Here is a 19326-nt window from a genome sequence, read left to right on the forward strand (position 1 = left end):
TGGAGAATCTGTACTGCATTCTATTAAAACAAAACAAAAAAAAAGCAAAAAGGGTAAATAAATTTGCATATTTGAATAAAAACAACCCAAAAATAAAAACAGCCCAAGGAAATATCCAGCAAAACAACAAAAGAGAAGCAAATATTTGAAATTTACATAAATTTATATTCTATTCAATTTTCAAAATAATAACCAAAAAATTAATTTTTATAAATAAATTAAAATTAACAAATAACACATCAAACTTAAACAAATTATAATATGATTAGTAATATGTACCTCACATAAATAAATTAAATTTATACTTAAAAAAATCAAAATACCATAACAAAATTTACTATGTACCCTAGTTGTGAAGTATTTGATTTCTTTAATGTTTCTTTCTTACAGGGAAGAAGATGGCTTTAAGATATTTGATTTCTTCGTTTCTTTACATCAACAACATTTGATGCACATATGGGATGTGAACCAAAATTAAATAAATAAATTAGATAAATAACACATCAAAATCCATTGCTAATTCAGTTTATAATATTATATAATACATACTGTCATTCTCTATCTCATTGAAGCTTTAATCGTTAGAAACTTTTAGGTGGGTTATGGCCGGAATAATGAAGTCTTATCAAAATCTATACTTGAGTTTTAAAAAGAATCAAAGGCAAGCTAAATCTGCCCAGGGAAGGGAAGAGCTAGACATGCATACACCTACCAAATAGAATATACATATATAATATTTCTTCCTTTTGTATTTGACACTTTAGGAGAAATGCGAAATTTGAAAATTAAATTGTTTTATTTTCCTAGGAGAAAATAAGTTAAATTACTGATGTTAAGAAAGTAAAGTTAAATTTATTTCCCAAAAACTAAAAGTAGGAATTTTAAAAAGCAATACTTTGAAGCATTATCACGAAGGCCATGTAACCAAATTACGGTTGCTTGGTGCCTACCTTTGGGCCTAACCACATGAGTTCTTCCAGATTCAAGTGCCTCCCTTCTACCACCTGATATTTCTTATAGCACAGTTCAAGTATTAACCATTAAAATGTAACACAAGGAGGAAAAACATGTTTGTGAATTTGTAAAAAATCTAACTCAGTTAATATATATACCAATCCACCATGCATACAATGAGGAATCGATTGATTCAATTGCGTCAAGAACAATCAAAAAAATTATGCAAACTTGCTAAATCATTATAGACATTACCCCTATGAGTAAGATGGAGCAGAGCAGATTAACCAGAACCAAGATGAAAGAAGAATGAAACTTTAAAAGTCAACTATTTTTGAGAATTAACTGGTTGAATAAAACAGCAAATTTAACTCTAAAAATTTATAAATAAAGAAAAATAGAAAAAGGAGAAACAGGGGAAATTCATTCTGCTATACTGCATTAAAAATGTCAATTATACTAAATCTTTGCACTTCAAAACATCATTCCTGTTCAAATTAAAACTAAAATTATTAAGTTACAATATGATTATTACACTGCGGATATTCATCATCTTCTACAGGGGTTTCAACGCCTAGATTGAACAAATCTCTTGGCGTTACTCTGATAACATGGAGCCATCCTTCACTCTTGCCATCCTCAACATAAAATACTTGTTTCGCTTGAGAAGCCAGTATGTACGGATCGTCTGAATCATGATTTCCTGTATGGATAAGCTTAGAAAATTTCACCATAATAAAACCATTAGCATCCTTCTTCATACTTCTAGGAGATTTAATATTCACCCAATCACATCTAAGCATAATAACCCAAAACCTTTCATAATAGTTTAGCTCGATAATTTCAATGCAATTGCCATAATAGTTTCTCCCGTCAGCAAAAACCATCATGCCACTGTTTTGAGTCTTACGATGTTGCTCAATTTTTTTAATATGGACCCTAAAACCATTAATTATAAGTTCATCATATGTGGAAACCACCTTATGCGGTCCTCAAGTAAGAGCAATTACATCAACATCAACTTGTTCAACTTCCATCTTTGGAATCTAACCATATAGTAGGAAATCAATTAACTCTTATTCTATGATCAAATTTCTACAATGTTCTCACATTACATAGATATTTGACTAAATTATTTTAATAGTGACAATTTACCTGTTTCGCAAGCCATCTTGGGAACTTTTCAACCAACCATTTGTCCTCTGTGCGTTTACTAATTTGAATGCCACCATAAATAGCTCGCTCAGACTCCAAAAATTCCCTATAATATATTCAGTAATTTGCGAAAAAATGTTGTCAAAATGTATACAAATTTTGTGATAACTTTATTTGTCTATTGGTTAAGAAAAAAGAATCAAATGACAGGATTTTCTTCAGGAAACTCACTGACGATATGGTGATAACTTATCGCTATGCAATAAAACATAGCGGTTTGCTTGTGCAAGAGATCGCATGTCCAATATCTTTGTGTTTAGGGTGTCAATTGGACGTCTTTTAGAAGAGAAAATGTACCGTTTTTGAATATATCCATCATTCCTTGGAGGACGGGAAAATATAGTCTCAACATCAGAAAAATAACGGGAGCAAAATGTAAGACATTCTGAAACTATGTACCCTTCAGCAATAGAACCTTCGGGATAAGCTCTATTTTGCACCAAAGCTTTTAATCCCATAAGATACCTACATCACATACATTTATTTTTACATACTTATTATATTCTATATTAAAATAATAAAAATAAAATATTGTGAAATTTTATTGATATATTTCATATACCTTTTAATCAGGTACATTCACCTGTATTGAACAGGTCCACCAAGCTTAGCCTCCATCGGCAAATGAATAATTAAATGAGTCATAATTGTGAAAAAACTTGGAGGAAATATTTTCTCCATTTCACAAAGTGTTAATACGACTTGTACTTGAAGTTGATCAACTTCTTGTGGATCAAGACTTTTTGCACATAATCTCTTAAAGAAATCTGATTGATTTGTAATAACACTTAGCACCTTCTTTTCTACAACTCCTCTTAAGCATATAGGAAGCAAATCTTGCATAAGAATGTGACCGTCATGACTTTTAAGGTTGCTCAACTTGTGCTCTTTCAAATTCACGCATCGAGATATGTTTGATGCATAACCATCGGGTACCTTCAAGTTCTTCAAAATGGAAAGAAAAATATCTCTTTCCTTTGATGCAAGAGTGTAACATGCTTGCGGAAGATACTCTTTCCCGTTTCTCATTTTTGGATGAAGATAACTTCTGATGCCCATATCTTGTAGGTCATTGCGTGCCTTGATATATTATCTTTACCACCGCGTGAGAGATTAAGAAGGGTGCCAACGATATTGTCACATACGTTCTTCTCGATGTACATGACATCCAAGTTATGTCGAAGTAGATTGTAACGCCAATAAGGCAAGTCAAAAAATATACTCATTTTCTTCCATAAAGTCCTGTCTTGATTTATAAGATTTGTTTCACCTCCCTCTACCAATTCTTCAAAGTTGTTAACCAAATTACACCCCTCGTCTACATCAGGTTCTATCAACCCTTCATCTAGTTCTTCTCTATCCATCTTTCGAGCTTTTCCGTAAATAAAATTTACACCTTCAACTTCCCTTAAGATATCTTCCCCAGATTGTGGTATAGGAGCTACCCCAAACTCTATAGTTCCATCAAATTCACGACTCTGTTTTCGAAATGGGTGTTCAGCTGATAACCATCGATGATGACCCATATAACAGAACTTCCGACCATACTGTAGCCATCGAGATTCAGTTTTTTCAGCACATATTGGGCAAGCAACCTGACCTTTTGTACTCCACCCTGAAAGATTGGCGTAAGCTGGGAAATCATTGATTGTCCAAAGAAGACAAGCCCGTAAAGTGAAAGATTTGGAAGCTGATGAATCAAAAGCATCAACTCCTATCCACAGTTGCTTCAACTCTTTAATTAGAGGCTGCATGTAGACATCAATGTTGTTGCCAGGTCCTTTTTCACCAGGGATAACCATTGAGAGTATCAGTGATGATTGTTTCATGCATGCCCAAGGTTCTAAATTATAAGGAATAAGAAGTACGGGCCATGTACTGTGACTTGTACTCATTGTTCGAAATGGATTGAATCCGTCACTAGCCAAACCTAGCCTAACATTGCGAGGATCAGATGCAAAATCAGGAAACCTCTTATCAAACGCATCCCAAGCAGAACCGTCGGCTGGATGTCTCAATATACCATCTTTGGTTTGTTCTTCTTTATGCCATCTCATGGATTGTGATGTCTTAGAAGATTGAAATAATCTTTTAAGTCTAGGAATCAAAGGAAAGTACCGTAATACCTTGGCAGGCTTAGGACGGCGACAACTACCATCAACTTGTTCATCTGCATCCAACTTATTAGAAGATTGCCACCTTGAGCTTTTACAAACATCACAACTAATCTTTTTACTAACATCGCCCCAATATAACATACAACCATTTGGGCATGCATCAATCTTCACGTACCCAAGATTTAGTGCAGAAATCTTATTCTTTGCTTCATAGTATGTAGTCGGGATTGTGTTTCCATCTGGAAATGCCTCATTTAAAAACTCCAATAAACATGTCAAAGATTTTTCTAACCATCCAAAAAGTGATTTGAAGTGGTAAAGCCGAAGTAGGAATGAGACGCACGAGAACTTGACACAATCGGGATATAGTGGAATATCACAATCATCTAGAAGAGTATTTGCTCTTTCCGCAGTCCTTTGGGCCTTATTAACATCATACTCCCGACCATTATTCTAAAACTCGCTTGAAACTCCGTCAAAACTCTCATTAAGAGTTGGGATGTTGATACCTAGAGCATCCATTATGAGATCTCTTAAATCGGCTTCGTTATCTTGTGACAACATACAAATTGACGGAGAAGTTCTCATGGTTTGGTCGATTTGCACCGATGTTCTTTCAATGGATTCTCCATGAAAAATCCAATGCTTGTATTCTTTTATTATACCATAAAGACGAAGATGCTGACCCACAACATGTGGTTCGTGCAATATCCTATTATTGCAACGATGGCACGGACAATATATTTTTCCGTTAGAAAATGATTTTCCAATTGTAAATGATAGAAATCTTTCTATTCCAGCTATGTGATTGGTGCTAAATCTTGGAGCATCTATCCAACTTTTATCCACCATCTGTTAAAGTAATTAATATTAAAATAGAGTATCTATGAATGCCTAACCATAAGGTTCATGTGTGAAAAGAGATGGGCTTTCTGGTGAACTAACCTAAACTAGAACTACCTAATCCAGAAATAAAATAACAAATTTAAATATTAAAATAAATAAAATTTATCTTTATGATAATTAAATAATAATAAAATTTATGATAAATAATATCTAAATTCCTAAATAAAATAGTCCAAACTACAAAGATAGAAAAATTTTAAACCTAAATCTAAAAAACAGAAAGAAAAAAAAGAAAAGAAAAGGTTAACTAACCTTTTGGTTATATCAAACTATATCTCAATTATAGTAAAAAGTATATGCCATTATTCATGCTTCGGGATCTTTAATTTAGCCTGAAAAATTCAAAAAATAATACCATCAACAACGTAGCTCAAAAAAGCTTCATATGAGGCAAGCTCAATTAAGAAGGGCAAATATGTTTTATCATTTATTATTTTATGCATAATATTTTTATCTTGTATTATAAATGATTTATTACTACTTTTATGTTTATGCTATTAATTGATTATAAAATATTATTATTTATATAAGTTGAAATTTAATTATAAGTTGATAAAATTTTAATTTAAAACATGCAGATTAATGAATTAATCAATGATTTCACTTTTTTTGGTACTTCATTAATAAATTAAAAAGCAGCTCTAAACATAACACTACCACCCATATCAGCTGTTGTAGGCCAATTTTGGCCCGTTTACAAAATACCCAGGCCCATTAAACCATTTAACCCATCCTCAAACCCAAAACCTAAAATTAACCTAGCCCAACATCCAAGCCCAATCCCAAAACCCTAAACTCCCACTTGCCTCTTCCCACTCTCCCATGCTGTCTGCCACCAGCACCACTCCCACTCTCCCATGCTGTCTGCCACCAACACCATCACACACCCCACCGTCCATGCCCATGCCCTGCAAACAAGCAAAACAGAAGCAAGAATAGAAAATAATAATAAAGTATGTAAAAATTAGGCCATATAAAAGCCACCCAAACAACAAACGAAAATGGGGGAGGATGTACAAAAAGTTTGTATCAAAAACAAAAGAAAAAAGAAAAGCTTAGAAGGTGAACTTCAATTTTTTTCCTCTGTTATCTCAATCTTTCTATTTATCTTTGCTTTGTTTTATTTTTTATTTTCATTAACTTACTTTAAAACGAAAAAGAATCAAGGAAGAAAATAGTCTTACCAGATCTACCCCGTGGCCGCTCCCCTCTCCGTTCGGCACGGTGAACCGCCGGCAATGATGGGTGTTGAAACCTTAACTGAAGAAAGGAGGAAGAGATAAAAAGGGGGGGTTTGAGAGTAGTTTTTCAGAAAAAAATATATAAAGGTTAAATGGTTTTAAAATAAAAAATTGAAAAGTCAAAAGGAAACGGCGCCACTAACTATGATTTGTATGTTTCTGCTTTTAGGGATATTTGTCCCCCTGGTCCCTCAACCTCTCCAATGCGCTGCAATTTAGTGCTTTAGTTACCTTTTTCCTATGATTTTGCAATTTGGCCACCTAATTCTCTGAGGTTTTCAATTTAGCCCCGTACCAAGCACTGCGTCTTAATGATTGGGGATATTTCTGTTTTCGGTCCTCCCATGTTGCGCGCATATTGCAATCTGGTCCTTTCCTCCTTATTTTCTTTTCAAATCTGCCCCACAATTTTGTTTTTAGTTTAATTTTAGTCCTGTTTTCGTTTTGTTTTTCGTTTTTTTATCTAAATATCCTTGTTATTTTCATATTATTAATATTATTAATATTATTTATTATTATTATTATTATTGTTATTATTGTACATTAGTGTATATCTTCATGTATGTATATATATGTAGTAATGTTTCTATTACTTTATTTTAATATTTTTATTATAATGGCTTTTGTGTTTCAATATTATTATTATTATTATTATTATCATTAATGTTACTATATATCCTTGTTAGATGTATACATATATATATTACTGTTTTTAATACCTTTATTTTAATATCATTTTATTATATTTACCTTTTGGTATTGTATTACATGGTTATTATTATATTTATTAGTGTATGCCGCTTACCCCCCGTATATATTTTTAGTACGTATTAATAGTCAATTTTTTTCATATATATTATATGAATAATTTATATATAATATTATGTATATATTTTAATATTATCAGTTATATATCTCTATACTATATGATTTCTAATACTGTTATTTATATATATATTTTCTTAGTACCACATTATGTATATATCATGTATATATTTATTTTTACCCATTTTGTATTTATTATTAATTTTAATACATTTATTTTATAATCCGTATGTGTATACCTTTCTTATTTGTATTATTTGTGTATGTTGCATTATTGATTTTGTATTTATTATTTTCCCTATTGCTACTTATTATATTATTATTTGGTGTATATATATCTTTTACTATTATTAGTATAAATGTATTTTCCTTGTCCATAGTATTCCTAATATTATTGTATATGTTCAATTATACTATGTGTATTTGTATCTAGTACGTATATATTTAGTAATATTGCATATATATGTCTATTAGGCATTATATTTTCATACATCATGTATATATGTCATATATTATATTTTTGCATATTATCTTATGTATATATTACCTTATATTATTATTACTAAATGTACTTTATATTTGTTTATGTTTGGTTTTTATTTCCCTTTTAAATATTATTATTGTTTTGCTACTGCTCTAGTATTATGTTAATATTTTTCATTTGAAAATGTCATTGTTTGCATCTTTGATTTATTTCAAATTCTTATTTCATGAATATTTTTATGTTTTAATTACTAATCGAGGCAATACACCGATTTAACGTTAAGTCGTAAATTTCATCGCTATGTTGGATGGAATTTGTCGGCTTGTGTTAAAACGGTATATCCTTCTCAAAAATCAAAAATTGAAAGTTCTCGTCTTTTAAATTGGATCACGATTGGAATTTAAATTGAACTAGTATTTTTGAAAATTAAGACAACACATGTTTAAAAGATACCAATTTTGGGAGTCGCGAGGGTGCTCATACCTTCCTCGCGCGTAACTGACTCCCGAGCCCTACTTTTTCTCTGATTTTAACGTAGACCTAAACTCGGCCTTCTTTTTTTTTTAAAAAAAATAAATTTATTAGGTGTCCGATCATACCTATAAAAAGGATCGATGGCGACTCCCCTCTTTATTTCTGTTTTTCAGTTTATGTTTCAAAAAAAATCAAACTTCAGTTTTCAAGTTCTCAATAAATTGCCACAATTAGCGACACCAAACCAAATTTTTTTTACGTCGCTACAGCTGGCGACTCCACTGGGGACAGCCTTTTTGAGAGTCGTGTCTGGAATTAAACACGTTTTGTCAAAATTTTCAAATTTCCTTGTTCAAAGTAAATATTTGGTCGTGATCCAAAATCTCGTTTTTAAAATTCATGCATTTGTATCGTGTTGTAAATATTTCTTCTAACTTGCTTATTTGGTTGTTTTTCAGTTTTTAATTTTTATGGTTTTAATTTTGGTTTAGTTTCTTTCAGTAAAACGTAAAGGTTTATGAGTTTTTCCCCACACTCCGTGCACTTGCATTTTCGCATAACATGAGCTCTCTACCCGGGCTCCGTCCGTTTAAGTGAAAGTAAACGCTATGCCTTCGTGAGTTAACTCGTCCCTCCGCACAGGCTAGTGAATACTTTCGGGTTACATATGACTTATGCTTTCGTGAGTTAACTTGTCCCTCCGCATAGGCATAAGTAAATGTAATCCCTCGAATTGAACTCGTGAGCCTGTGATGGGTTATGACCGAGGCTTCGTACTAATCTTAGCAGATGATAGTACGAGTAATTCGAGTACCTGTCTAGAACCGAGACTGCATATAATGAACCATACGAGCTATCCAATTAGAGCCATGTCGAACCTCTGTCCGCTTATAGTCACCAAAATAAGTACACGGGGAAAGTGCCTTTTGCCCTTCATTTACACTCTTTATACAAAAGATTTGGATTGGGTAGTTCAATTTGTTTCTCAAATTATATTTATTATGTTTACTAACCAAGTTTGTTTTTATTTTTTTATTTTCATCATGCATCATAGACATCATATTAGGAAGGTGTTGATTAAAGGTTGGTTGCCAAAAAACGGGTTTCTGATGGAGGAGTCAATTACACAAATAACCGAGAAAAATGCCGTGGTTCGAGACTGGTCTCTAAAAACTCAGAGAGAAAAGGGGGATAGTCTAGTGGAAGGGTGTGTTTTCAGTGGAATGTTCGCCAAAATAACCTTGAGGATCTGGTTAAAATTTGGAATCAGTGGGATTCAGACATTAGGGGCATTTTCACTGAGAGGTATGGAGATATAGCTCACTTGATCACCATCCGTGTAGACGAACGGTTGATTCAAGCAATGGTTCGATTTTGGGACACAGCTTATCAGTGCTTCACCTTCAATCAAGAAGATATGACTCCAACCATAGAAGAGTATGCTGCTTTACTCCGCATCGACAATGTACAATTCGGCAAAATATATGTGAAGGAGCCTAAGCCGATGACCTTCAAGAAAAAGTTAGTAAGACTGACAGACATGACTGATGCATGGGCCGAAAAACAGATAAAAAAGAAGAATGAAGCCATTTGCATTCCATGGTCTTCCCTACGAGATTTGGCTCTGAACCATCCCGACATACTGAAAAGGTAAATCTATTCGCTTTGGCCATTTATGGTTTGGTCATTTTCCCAAAAGTTCTCGGACATCTCGAAATTGCAGTAGTTGATTTCTTCGAGAGGTTAAAACAAGGAGTCAACCCTGTCTCAACTATCCTAGCCGAGACCTTCAGGTCCCTGAGTAGTTGTCGAAGAAAAGGGGAAGGACGATTTATTGGATGCGCGCAGTTGCTCAATGTCTGGATTTTGAGTCATTTCTGGAAGGTAGAGCGCACTCCGTTCCATATGTTTTCTAAAACATTCTCCCCGCTAGAAGCTTACCTCAAGAAAGAATGGCCGAAGGAAGTCACCGAGCAACATTAGGTATCAGTTTTTCAGAATCTTCGCGCCGAGGATATAACATGGAGAGCACCCTGGATCCGTCCTTCAGTTCTGCTATACAAATGTGGAAGCCAAGATTGGGTACCTTTACTCGGGTTATGGGGAGGAGTTGGATATGCTCCGCTATTAGTCCAAAGGCAATTTTCTTCGCGACATTTCCTACCCACAACTGGAGGATTAGCACAGTTCGAGTTCGATTTCGCGGGTGAAGGATATATGAAGAGAGTCCGAGACACTACAAAGTCTTGGAAGGAAATTCATACCATGGAATTAGCCTTGTATGCTGATACTCTTACCCCAGACTACGACATATGGAGGAAACGACGGGTAAATAGTCAGTAAATCTCGTTAACAAACTACATTATCCAGAATCCTTTCTCGGAGGAAATACCGTCTAAGCTGGAAATAGCTAGACAAGAATTCGAACGAGAAAAAGCTAAGATGTTTAGGGACCTTAGTACCCTTCAAGAAGAAAACTATCAGCTGAAGATTGAAGTTCAGGTTGAAAGGTCCAGAACTGAAAAAGTACAAAGAGAAGCCGAGATCGTGAGGAACGACTTAAGGGACCTTCATTTGGAAAATAGGAAATTAAGAAATACTATAAAGAATAGTGGGTTGGGCAAGTCGACAGCAGAGTGGAAGGAAGAAATTAGCAACATCAAAGGTGGAATGGAATTTTGGAAGGGAAAAGCAAAGAAAGAGGAGGAAAAGGCTACGCGCGCTGTGACAGAGTTAAGAAGGAAGAACGCCGAGTATGAAATAGTGACTGCAGAATTTACGAATAGTCAGTATGAACATCAAGAATTAAAAAGGAAAGCACGAGATCTAGAAAATATGCTGCAATCTCGTCAACAACAATTAGATAACCTCCTGAAGGTTCTAGAGGAAAAGAATGATCAGTACGATAGGGACATTCATGCGTATGATGGAACTCTCAAAGAAAAAAAATGCAACTCGACTTCTTGATCAATGAAATTCGCAAAGCGGCTATGCAAGTTGTTCAATTATCAGATGAAGCCGGAGTTCTCAGTTGCCAATTCCCTCCGAGCCAAAGATCGAGCATATCAGAGTTTTTAGAGCAAGTGAAGAAACAAGGCAATGTGGCTAGGAAATTTGTGTAACCGTTGGAAAAATAGAAACTTTGTGTAATAAACTATGTTGATAAATGAAATGCCTAAATATGGGGCTATCTTGAAATCAACACCAAATTCTTGCATGTTTACTCATAACTAACATTTATGCATCATTTATTCTTTGAACATTCATCCATTCATATACTCATTCATTCATTCATCGCGTGTACATATCACCATAATCATCCACTGAAACTAAAGAACCGTATTATCCGCAGTTGCAAGATTTCAAATCTAGAACCACGCCATTCCTATAAAACGCACCGACAAGCTAGAGTAATGGAAGCTGAATTCAATGAGAGAATTGAAAGGATGGAAAGGGCTCAAAAGGAATTACAAGAGCAACTGGCCAAATCGCAACAAGAGACGAGAGACCTAATGGTGAGATCTCGAGAGGAATCACTCGAGCAAAGAGATCAGATGGCTAAAATGATGGAGATGATGACAACTTTGGTCAAAGGAAAAATGCAGAACCCCGATGTTATGGAACCTCAGTCAAGAATTCACCACGATCAGGATCTATTCTATCCCCCGAGATTCACTCCACCGCCCGCATATACAACACAAAGAGGGTATACTCAAGGGGAACCCACAGGCTTAGAACATCGACCTATGCCACCTGCTCCACCCACTAATTTGGGGCAAGGAATATTCGCGTCGAACCCAAGGGCTAGTCCTGCTGATCCACTAGTTCCAGATCTGGATGACCCAGCAGAGGTAGCCAAGTTAAAATTGGATAACCATGACGCAAAATATAGGAGTTTAGAGGAAAGACTCAAAGCAATAGAAGGCACTGAAGTCTTCTCCGCACTAGGTGCCAAGGAACTCAGTTTGGTACCTGATCTAATTTTGCCCCCGAAGTTCAAAGTGCCTGATTTTGAGAAGTATGATGGGACAAAGTGCCCAAAAGCACATTTCATTATGTTCTGTCGAAAAATGACCGGTTATGTGAACGAGGATAAACTACTCATACATTGCTTTCAAGATAGCCTAACAGGGTCAGCTCTTCGGTGGTACAACCAACTCAGTAGAGAAAAGATTCGATCCTGGAAGGACTTGGCGTCAACATTCTGCGAGCAGTACAAGCATGTGTCAGATATGGTGCCAGACCGGATGACTTTGCAAATGATGAAGAAAAAGCCATCAGAAACCTTCAGACTGTATGCGCAGAGATGGAGAGACGTCTCGGCCCAAGTGGAACCCCCACTAACAAAAACGGAGATAACCGTTCTCTTTATCAACACCTTAAAGGCGCCGTTTTATGACAACTTAGTGGGAAGTGCCACGAAAGAGTTTGCGGATATTATAATATCTGGTGAGCTCATAGAGAATGCCGTCAAGAGCGGTAGAATAGAAGGCTCAGAAGGTTCAAAAAGGGCAGAACCTATGAAGAAGAAAGAACCAAAAGCCCACATGGTGGGAATGAGAAGCCGTTATGCCTCTAATCCATATCCGAACCAACCCCGACCTCGAAATTATCCACCTCCAAATTTCTATTATCCCCCTCAAAACCCTTACTACCAAGCGCCACCTCCTTCTTATCCCGTTTACACCACGAACAACCAAAGACCCATCACCTCATTCCCACAAAACACGATACCTGCTCAAAGCCAACCCAGAAATGAACCAAGACCAGCAAGGCCTAATCCCGAGAGACCGCAGTTTACTCCCATCCCTGTGTCGTATGGGGAATTGTACCCAAAACTTTTGGAGAAACAGTTAATATCCCCCCATTACATGGCACCCCTTAAACCTCCATACCCAAAATGGTACGATCCAAACGCTAGTTGTGCATACCATGCTGGGAATCAGGGGCATTCTACGGAGAACTGTCTTGCCTTCAAAAGGAGAGTTCAAGGACTCATTGATGCGGGCATTTTGCGATTTGATGGTACTGGCAGTACAACCGAGAATCCATTCCCAAACCACACCGAAGGGAATGTGAGCGCAGTAGGAGAGGAAAACGAACGGCAAAGTTGAAGATGGGTTTCTGAAATAAGAACACCTCTGCAGAAAATCTGGGAGGTACTAGTTGAAAAAGAGTTGTTCTATCGTCTTGACGGAGTATTCGAAGGAAAAGATGCAAAAGGTCACAGTTTTTGTGAGTTCCATGGCGTTGAAGGGCACGACATTCAGTCCTGCGATGAGTTCAGAGGATTACTGCAAAGTATGATGGATAACAAGGAGATTGGGATCTTTTATAAAAGCGAGGAGGTCGATAGAGGAGAAATATGTGCTTCTGACAATCAATCATTAGGTTTCCCATATAGCGCCGACCGACCGTTAATAATTTATTATGACGCGAAGAAAGAGCCGGAGAAGCCAAAAATGATAATCGAAGTACCATCTGCTTTCCCTTATAAGAACAATAAAACAGTACCGTGGAGATACGATGTTAATATTGTCACACCGGAAGTTGGAAATTCCAAAGCCATAACTGAAGATGTGGGAGAGGTAGGTCATTTTACCCGAAGTGGACGGTGCTATTCTAAAGAAATTGAACCGGTAAAGAAAAGTAGTGACTCGAAGCAAAGAGGGAAAGCAGTGATGCACGAAGTCAAAGTCGAGCAAGAAATTCCACCCGTGTAAGAAACTAAAAAGCCTGTGAACGAGGAAGAAGCTCAAGAATTCTTGAAATTTATCAAGCACAGTGAGTATAGTGTGGTGGAACAATTAAGCAAGCAGCCAGCACGAATCTCAGTTTTATCTCTACTCTTAAATTCAGAGCCACACCGGAACGCTTTGCTGAAGGTGTTAAATCAAGCTTACGTAGCTAACAACATATCCGTTGAGAAGCTTGATAGGTGGGTTAACAATCTGAATGCGGACAATTTCATCTCTTTTAGTGATGATGAGATACCGTCAAATAGTAGAGGCTCGGTGAAAGCGCTACATATCACGACTCGCTGCAAGGGCTACATAATACCAAACGTGCTCATCGATAATGGGTCAGCGTTAAATGTTATGCCATTGGCCACACTTTCCAGAATACCAATGGATTTGTCTTACTTAAGACCCTGTCATTCCACGGTAAGGGCATTTGACGGGACAAGGCAAGAAGTTATGGGAAAGATTGAGATCCCTCTGGAGGTGGGCCCTTACATTTATGATGTCAAGTTCCAAGTCATGGACATTACACCCTCTTATAACTGCCTTTTGGGAAGACCCTGGATCCATTCTGCTGGAGCAGTCCCATCATCCCTCCATCAAAAGGTGAAATTTATCATGGACGGTTGTTTGGTCACTTTCGAGGGAGAAGAAGACATTTTCGCATCTGTCTCTGCCGATGCACCGTACTTGGAAGTGAACAAAGACGCATTAGAATGTTCCTTTCGATCCCTTGAATTCGTCAATGCCACTTTTGTTGTTGAGGGAAACAGAATTCCGGTGCCAAAACTGTCGAGAAATACTAGAATGGGTGTCAAATTGACCGTAGAAAGGGGAGCTCGAGCGAGAAGAGGTTTAGGGAGATATCTGCAAGGAATAGTTGGGGCTTTAAAGCCAGTGCACCACAAGGCCCGATACGGTTTGGGGTTCCAGCCTGACATGCGTCAAAGAAGAAGACAGTGGAAGAAGGATCAAGAGAAAAGAATTGCAAGAACTTTGGGCCGAGAACCAGAATGAGAACCAATAGAGTACCCTCCTTTGTCAAAAACATTTACATCTGCGGGAATGATGTACCCTGGACAAGATGATCCACGAAACATGCTGGGGTTAATTGAAAGGGGTTTTCAGAATGTCAGTATAAATGTCATTGACAAAGAGGCTGGTGCAAGTAAAGATGTCTCGAGGATACGCCCTTACCCTCCTGGTTTCATGTTGAACAATTGGACTGCTGAGGAGCTTCTTGTAGTTTATAAGTCTTCAGAGTAATGCTAAACATTAACCTTCTATTGTGTCCTTAGATATAATAGAATTCTTTTGTAAGAGCTTGCATTCGCTCTTTATCATTTAAATGAATATCAATGAAGATGCATTTTGTCACGATTTTTCGCATTATCACTAATTTCATAATCATTTTCTCATTTCATAGCCTATCCTTACATTTGCCTAATTGCCATGACATAACATTTTGTTTGTTGTTTCCAATACTTGGATGTCCCCCTATAGCTTCCTTTTCCATTCAACTTTCAGGTGCTCAGATATTGACGACATGAGTAAGCCCGTTACGAATCTTGAAATTGATTTTGAGAAGGCTGTTTGCTTAGGAGAATTCGAAGCCGAAGAAAATGTTGAAGATTATGTCTCGTCTCCTGAATTGTTAAGAATGGTGGAACAAGAGGATAAACAGATTCTGCCTCATGAAGAATCTGTGGAAACAATAAATTTGGGCACTGAAGAGAGGAAACAAGAAGTGAAGATTGGGACTTCTATTTCAGAAAGTACCAAGCATAGTTTGATCACTTTACTCCGCGAATACAAAGATGTTTTCGCATGGTAATACCAGGACATGCCAGGGCTAGATGAAGATTTAGTGGTCCATAAGCTCCCATTAAAGCCAGAATGCAAGCCCATCCAACAAAAATTAAGACGGATGAGGCCCGAAATGCTGTTGAAAATAAAAAAGGAAGTCAAGAAGCAATTTGACGCTGGCTTCCTACAAGCCTCCAAATATCCAGAATAGGTGGCTAACATAGTCTCAGTACCAAAGAAAGATGGCAAAGTACGAATGTGCGTGGATTACCGTGACCTGAATCGAGCAAGCCCAAAAGATAATTTTCCCTTGCCACATATTGACATGTTGGTGGAAACACAGCAAAACATTCATTGTTTTCTTTCATGGATGGATTCTCGGGGTATAATCAGATCAAGATGACCCCTGAGAATATGGAGAAAACTACCTTCATAACAATGTGGGGAACATTCTGCTACAAGGTGATGCCATTCGGGCTAAAGAATGCTGGGGCAACATATCAGAGGGCTATGGTAACGTTATTCCATGACATGATGCATAAAGAAATAGAGGTTTACGTCGACGACATGATTGCTAAATCTCGAGGGGAAGAAGAGCATATAGTGCACCTCAAGAAGTTGTTCGAAAGGCTAAGAAAGTTTCAGCTAAAGCTTAATCCAGCCAAATGTACATTTGGGGCTACTTCGGGAAAGTTGCTAGGCTTCATTGTCAGTGAAAGAGGTATCGAAGTTGATCCAGATAAAATAAAAACCATCCAAGAATTACCACCTCCGCACACGCAAAAGGAAGTTAGAGGATTTTTAGGGAGATTAAACTACATCGCCCGATTTATCGCTCAACTTACCAACCAATGCGACCCAATCTTTCGGCTTCTTCGAAAACATAACCCGGGAGAATGGAACGAGAAATGCCAGATGGCCTTTGATAAGATAAAACAATATTTGTCCAGTCCTCTAGTGCTAGTACCGCCAACTCCTGGAAGACCATTGATATTGTATTTGACTGTGTTCGAAAGTTCAATGGGTTACGTACTGGGGCAACACGACGAGTCAGGAAAGAAAGAAAAAGCGATCTACTACCTCAGCAAAAAGTTCACTGAATATGAGGCAAAATATTCGTCCATTGAGAAATATTGTTGCGCTCTAGTTTGGGTAGCTCGGAGACTCAGACAATATATGTTGTATCACACGACATGGTTAATTTCAAAGCTGGACCCAATAAAATACATGATGGAATCGCCAGCACTATCAGGAAGAATGGCACGATGGTAGATCCTCCTTTTGGAATATGACATTGCCTATGTAAGTCAGAAGTCGATAAAAGGGAGCGCAATAGCTGATTTCTTAGCAACTCGAACGACAGAGGAATATGAGCCTTTAAGATTCAATTTCCCAGACGAAGACTTAATGTGCATCACAGAAATAGAATCCGAGTCATCAAAAGAGAAGTCATGGAAGATGTGCTTTGATGGTGCGTCAAATGCTTTAGGGCATGGAATTGGAGCAATCCTGGTATCACCAGACGGGAATCATTATCCGTTCACTGCAAGACTGAATTTCTTCTGTACCAATAACATAGCAGAATATGAGGCTTGTATCATGGGACTTCGTGCAGCTATTGAACGAAACATCTAAATCTTAGAGGTGTACTAGGACTCAGCCCTAGTGGTTTACCAAATCCGTGGAGAGTGGGAAGTGAGGGACCCAAAATTGATTAAGTACAATGATTTATTGGCTGAATTGATCAAAGAATTCAAAGAAATAACTTTTCATTACTTCCCGCGAGAAGAAAACCAATTGGCTGATGCCCTAGCCACCTTGGCTTCAATGTTCAAAGCAAGTAAAGAAGCAGAAATAATGCCCCTCAAAATGAGCATATACGAGGTCCCTGCACACTGTTGTAGCATTGAAAAAGAAGCAGACGGGCGTCCATGGTTCCATGATATCTTAGAATATATCAAGAATCAAGACTACCCCGAACAAGTGAATGAGAACGACAAAAGAACAATTAGAAGAATGGCAGCGGGATTTGTTCTTGATGGGGACATCTTGTACAAGAGAGGAAAAGATCAGATGCTCTTGAGATGTGTTGATGATGTTGAAGCTAGAAAAATACTTGAAGAGGTCTATGAGGGAATCTGCGGAACACATGCCAATGGTTTCAATATGGCCAGAAAGATCATGAGACTCGGTTATTATTGGCGGACGATGGAAAGTGACTGCATCAATTTTGCAAGAAAATGTCACAAATGTCAAATCTACAGCGATAAAATTCATGTAGCCCCTTCGCCCCTTCACGTCATGACTTCTATGTGGCCTTTTGCTATGTGGGGCATGGACGTTATAGGGCCAATTTCTCCAAAAGCATCAAATGGACATCGATTCATTTTTGTGGTCATCGATTACTTCACAAAATGGATAGAAGCCGCTTCGTTTGCCAATATGACGAGGACTGCAGTTTGCAGGTTTTTGAAAAAAGAAATCATTTGCCGTTATGGTTTGCCTGAAAGAATCATTTCAGATAATGCCACTAATCTGAACAATAAGATGATGAAAGAAGTGTGCGAACAGTTCCACATAAAGCATCATAACTCCTCGCCCTATCGCCCAAAGATGAACGGGGCTGTTGAAGCAGCCAACAAAAATATCAAGAGGATCATTGGGAAAATGACTGAGACATATAAAGATTGGCACGAGAAGCTTCCATTTGCTCTGTTTGCATATCGCACATCTGTACGAACATCTACGGGAGCAACTCCTTTTTCTCTAGTCTATGGAATGGAAGCTGTGCTACCTATCGAGGTTGAGATCCCTTCTCTGCGGATCTTAATGGAATCAAAGTTAGAAAAAGCAGAATGGGTACAAGCTCGATATGATCAGCTGAACCTCATTAAAGAAAAGCGTCTCAGGGCAATTTGTCACGGGCAGATGTACCAAAAAAGAATGATCGCTTCCCATGACAAAAAGGTACGACCAAGAGAATTCCATGAATGAGAACTCGTGCTGAGGAAAATTCTCCCAATACAAAAGGACCTACGAGGAAAATGGGCACCAAATTGGGAAGGACCATATGTCGTAATGAAGGCATTATCAAGAGGAGCTTTGATCCTTACCGAGATGGATAGTAAGGAGCTACCGAATCCAATGAACTCAGATGCGGTGAAGAAGTACTATGCTTGAAAAAAGAAAGTCAAGATGAAAACCCGAAAAGGGCACTTTGATTAAACATAAAAGATTAGGATGAAAACCCGAAAGGGCATTCTAATGAAGCAAGCACTGGCTTAAAAAGCAAGGCATTTTGAACGCTGGGTCGAATAGTGAGACTACAGTATTTGAAGCATTTCTGAAAGCTCAAAATCTTCTACGCAAGAAGCCATGCTCGAAAAGATTCTTGATTGAGGAATGTGGAAGAGTTCATGCATTGAATATCTAGAGCATTTGTATTCGTTGAATGCAATCCCTTTTCTCTTTATGACACTCTTTTACTATTACTGGTTAACTTTCTTTGTTCGATACATTTGAAATAAATAAATGTGAGGCATCCCTTTGTCCCTACCTGACCA

At 37.3% G+C, this 19326-nt stretch overlaps 1 protein-coding gene and 1 long non-coding RNA gene across 2 annotated transcripts; both read right to left on the reverse strand.

Annotated features, from left to right (window-relative positions):
- Positions 1-1377: 1377 nt before the first annotated feature.
- Positions 1378-5125, reverse strand: LOC107911459 (uncharacterized). The gene is made up of 2 exons (XM_016839277.2): positions 2341-5125; positions 1378-2215 (listed from the first exon to the last, which is right to left on the reverse strand). Exon 1 carries the CDS (start codon positions 4425-4427, stop codon positions 3195-3197), a length of 1233 nt encoding a protein of 410 aa, XP_016694766.2. The 5' UTR covers positions 4428-5125; the 3' UTR covers positions 1378-2215; positions 2341-3194.
- A 646-nt stretch (positions 5126-5771) lies between these two features.
- LOC121209809 (uncharacterized) lies at positions 5772-6505 on the reverse strand. Its single transcript, XR_005904935.1, has 2 exons — positions 6377-6505; positions 5772-6100 (listed from the first exon to the last, which is right to left on the reverse strand). It is a non-coding gene; the product is annotated as an uncharacterized lncRNA (long non-coding RNA).
- Positions 6506-19326: the final 12821 nt, after the last annotated feature.

This window comes from Gossypium hirsutum, chromosome A11 (assembly GCF_007990345.1).
Source record: "Gossypium hirsutum isolate 1008001.06 chromosome A11, Gossypium_hirsutum_v2.1, whole genome shotgun sequence".
Lineage (NCBI taxonomy): Eukaryota > Viridiplantae > Streptophyta > Magnoliopsida > Malvales > Malvaceae > Gossypium > Gossypium hirsutum.

Coding starts and splice junctions, on each gene's coding strand:
- LOC107911459 (XM_016839277.2), bottom strand. CDS start 4,427: ATGTTATATTGGGGCGATGTTAGTAAAAAGATTAGTTGTGATGTTTGT.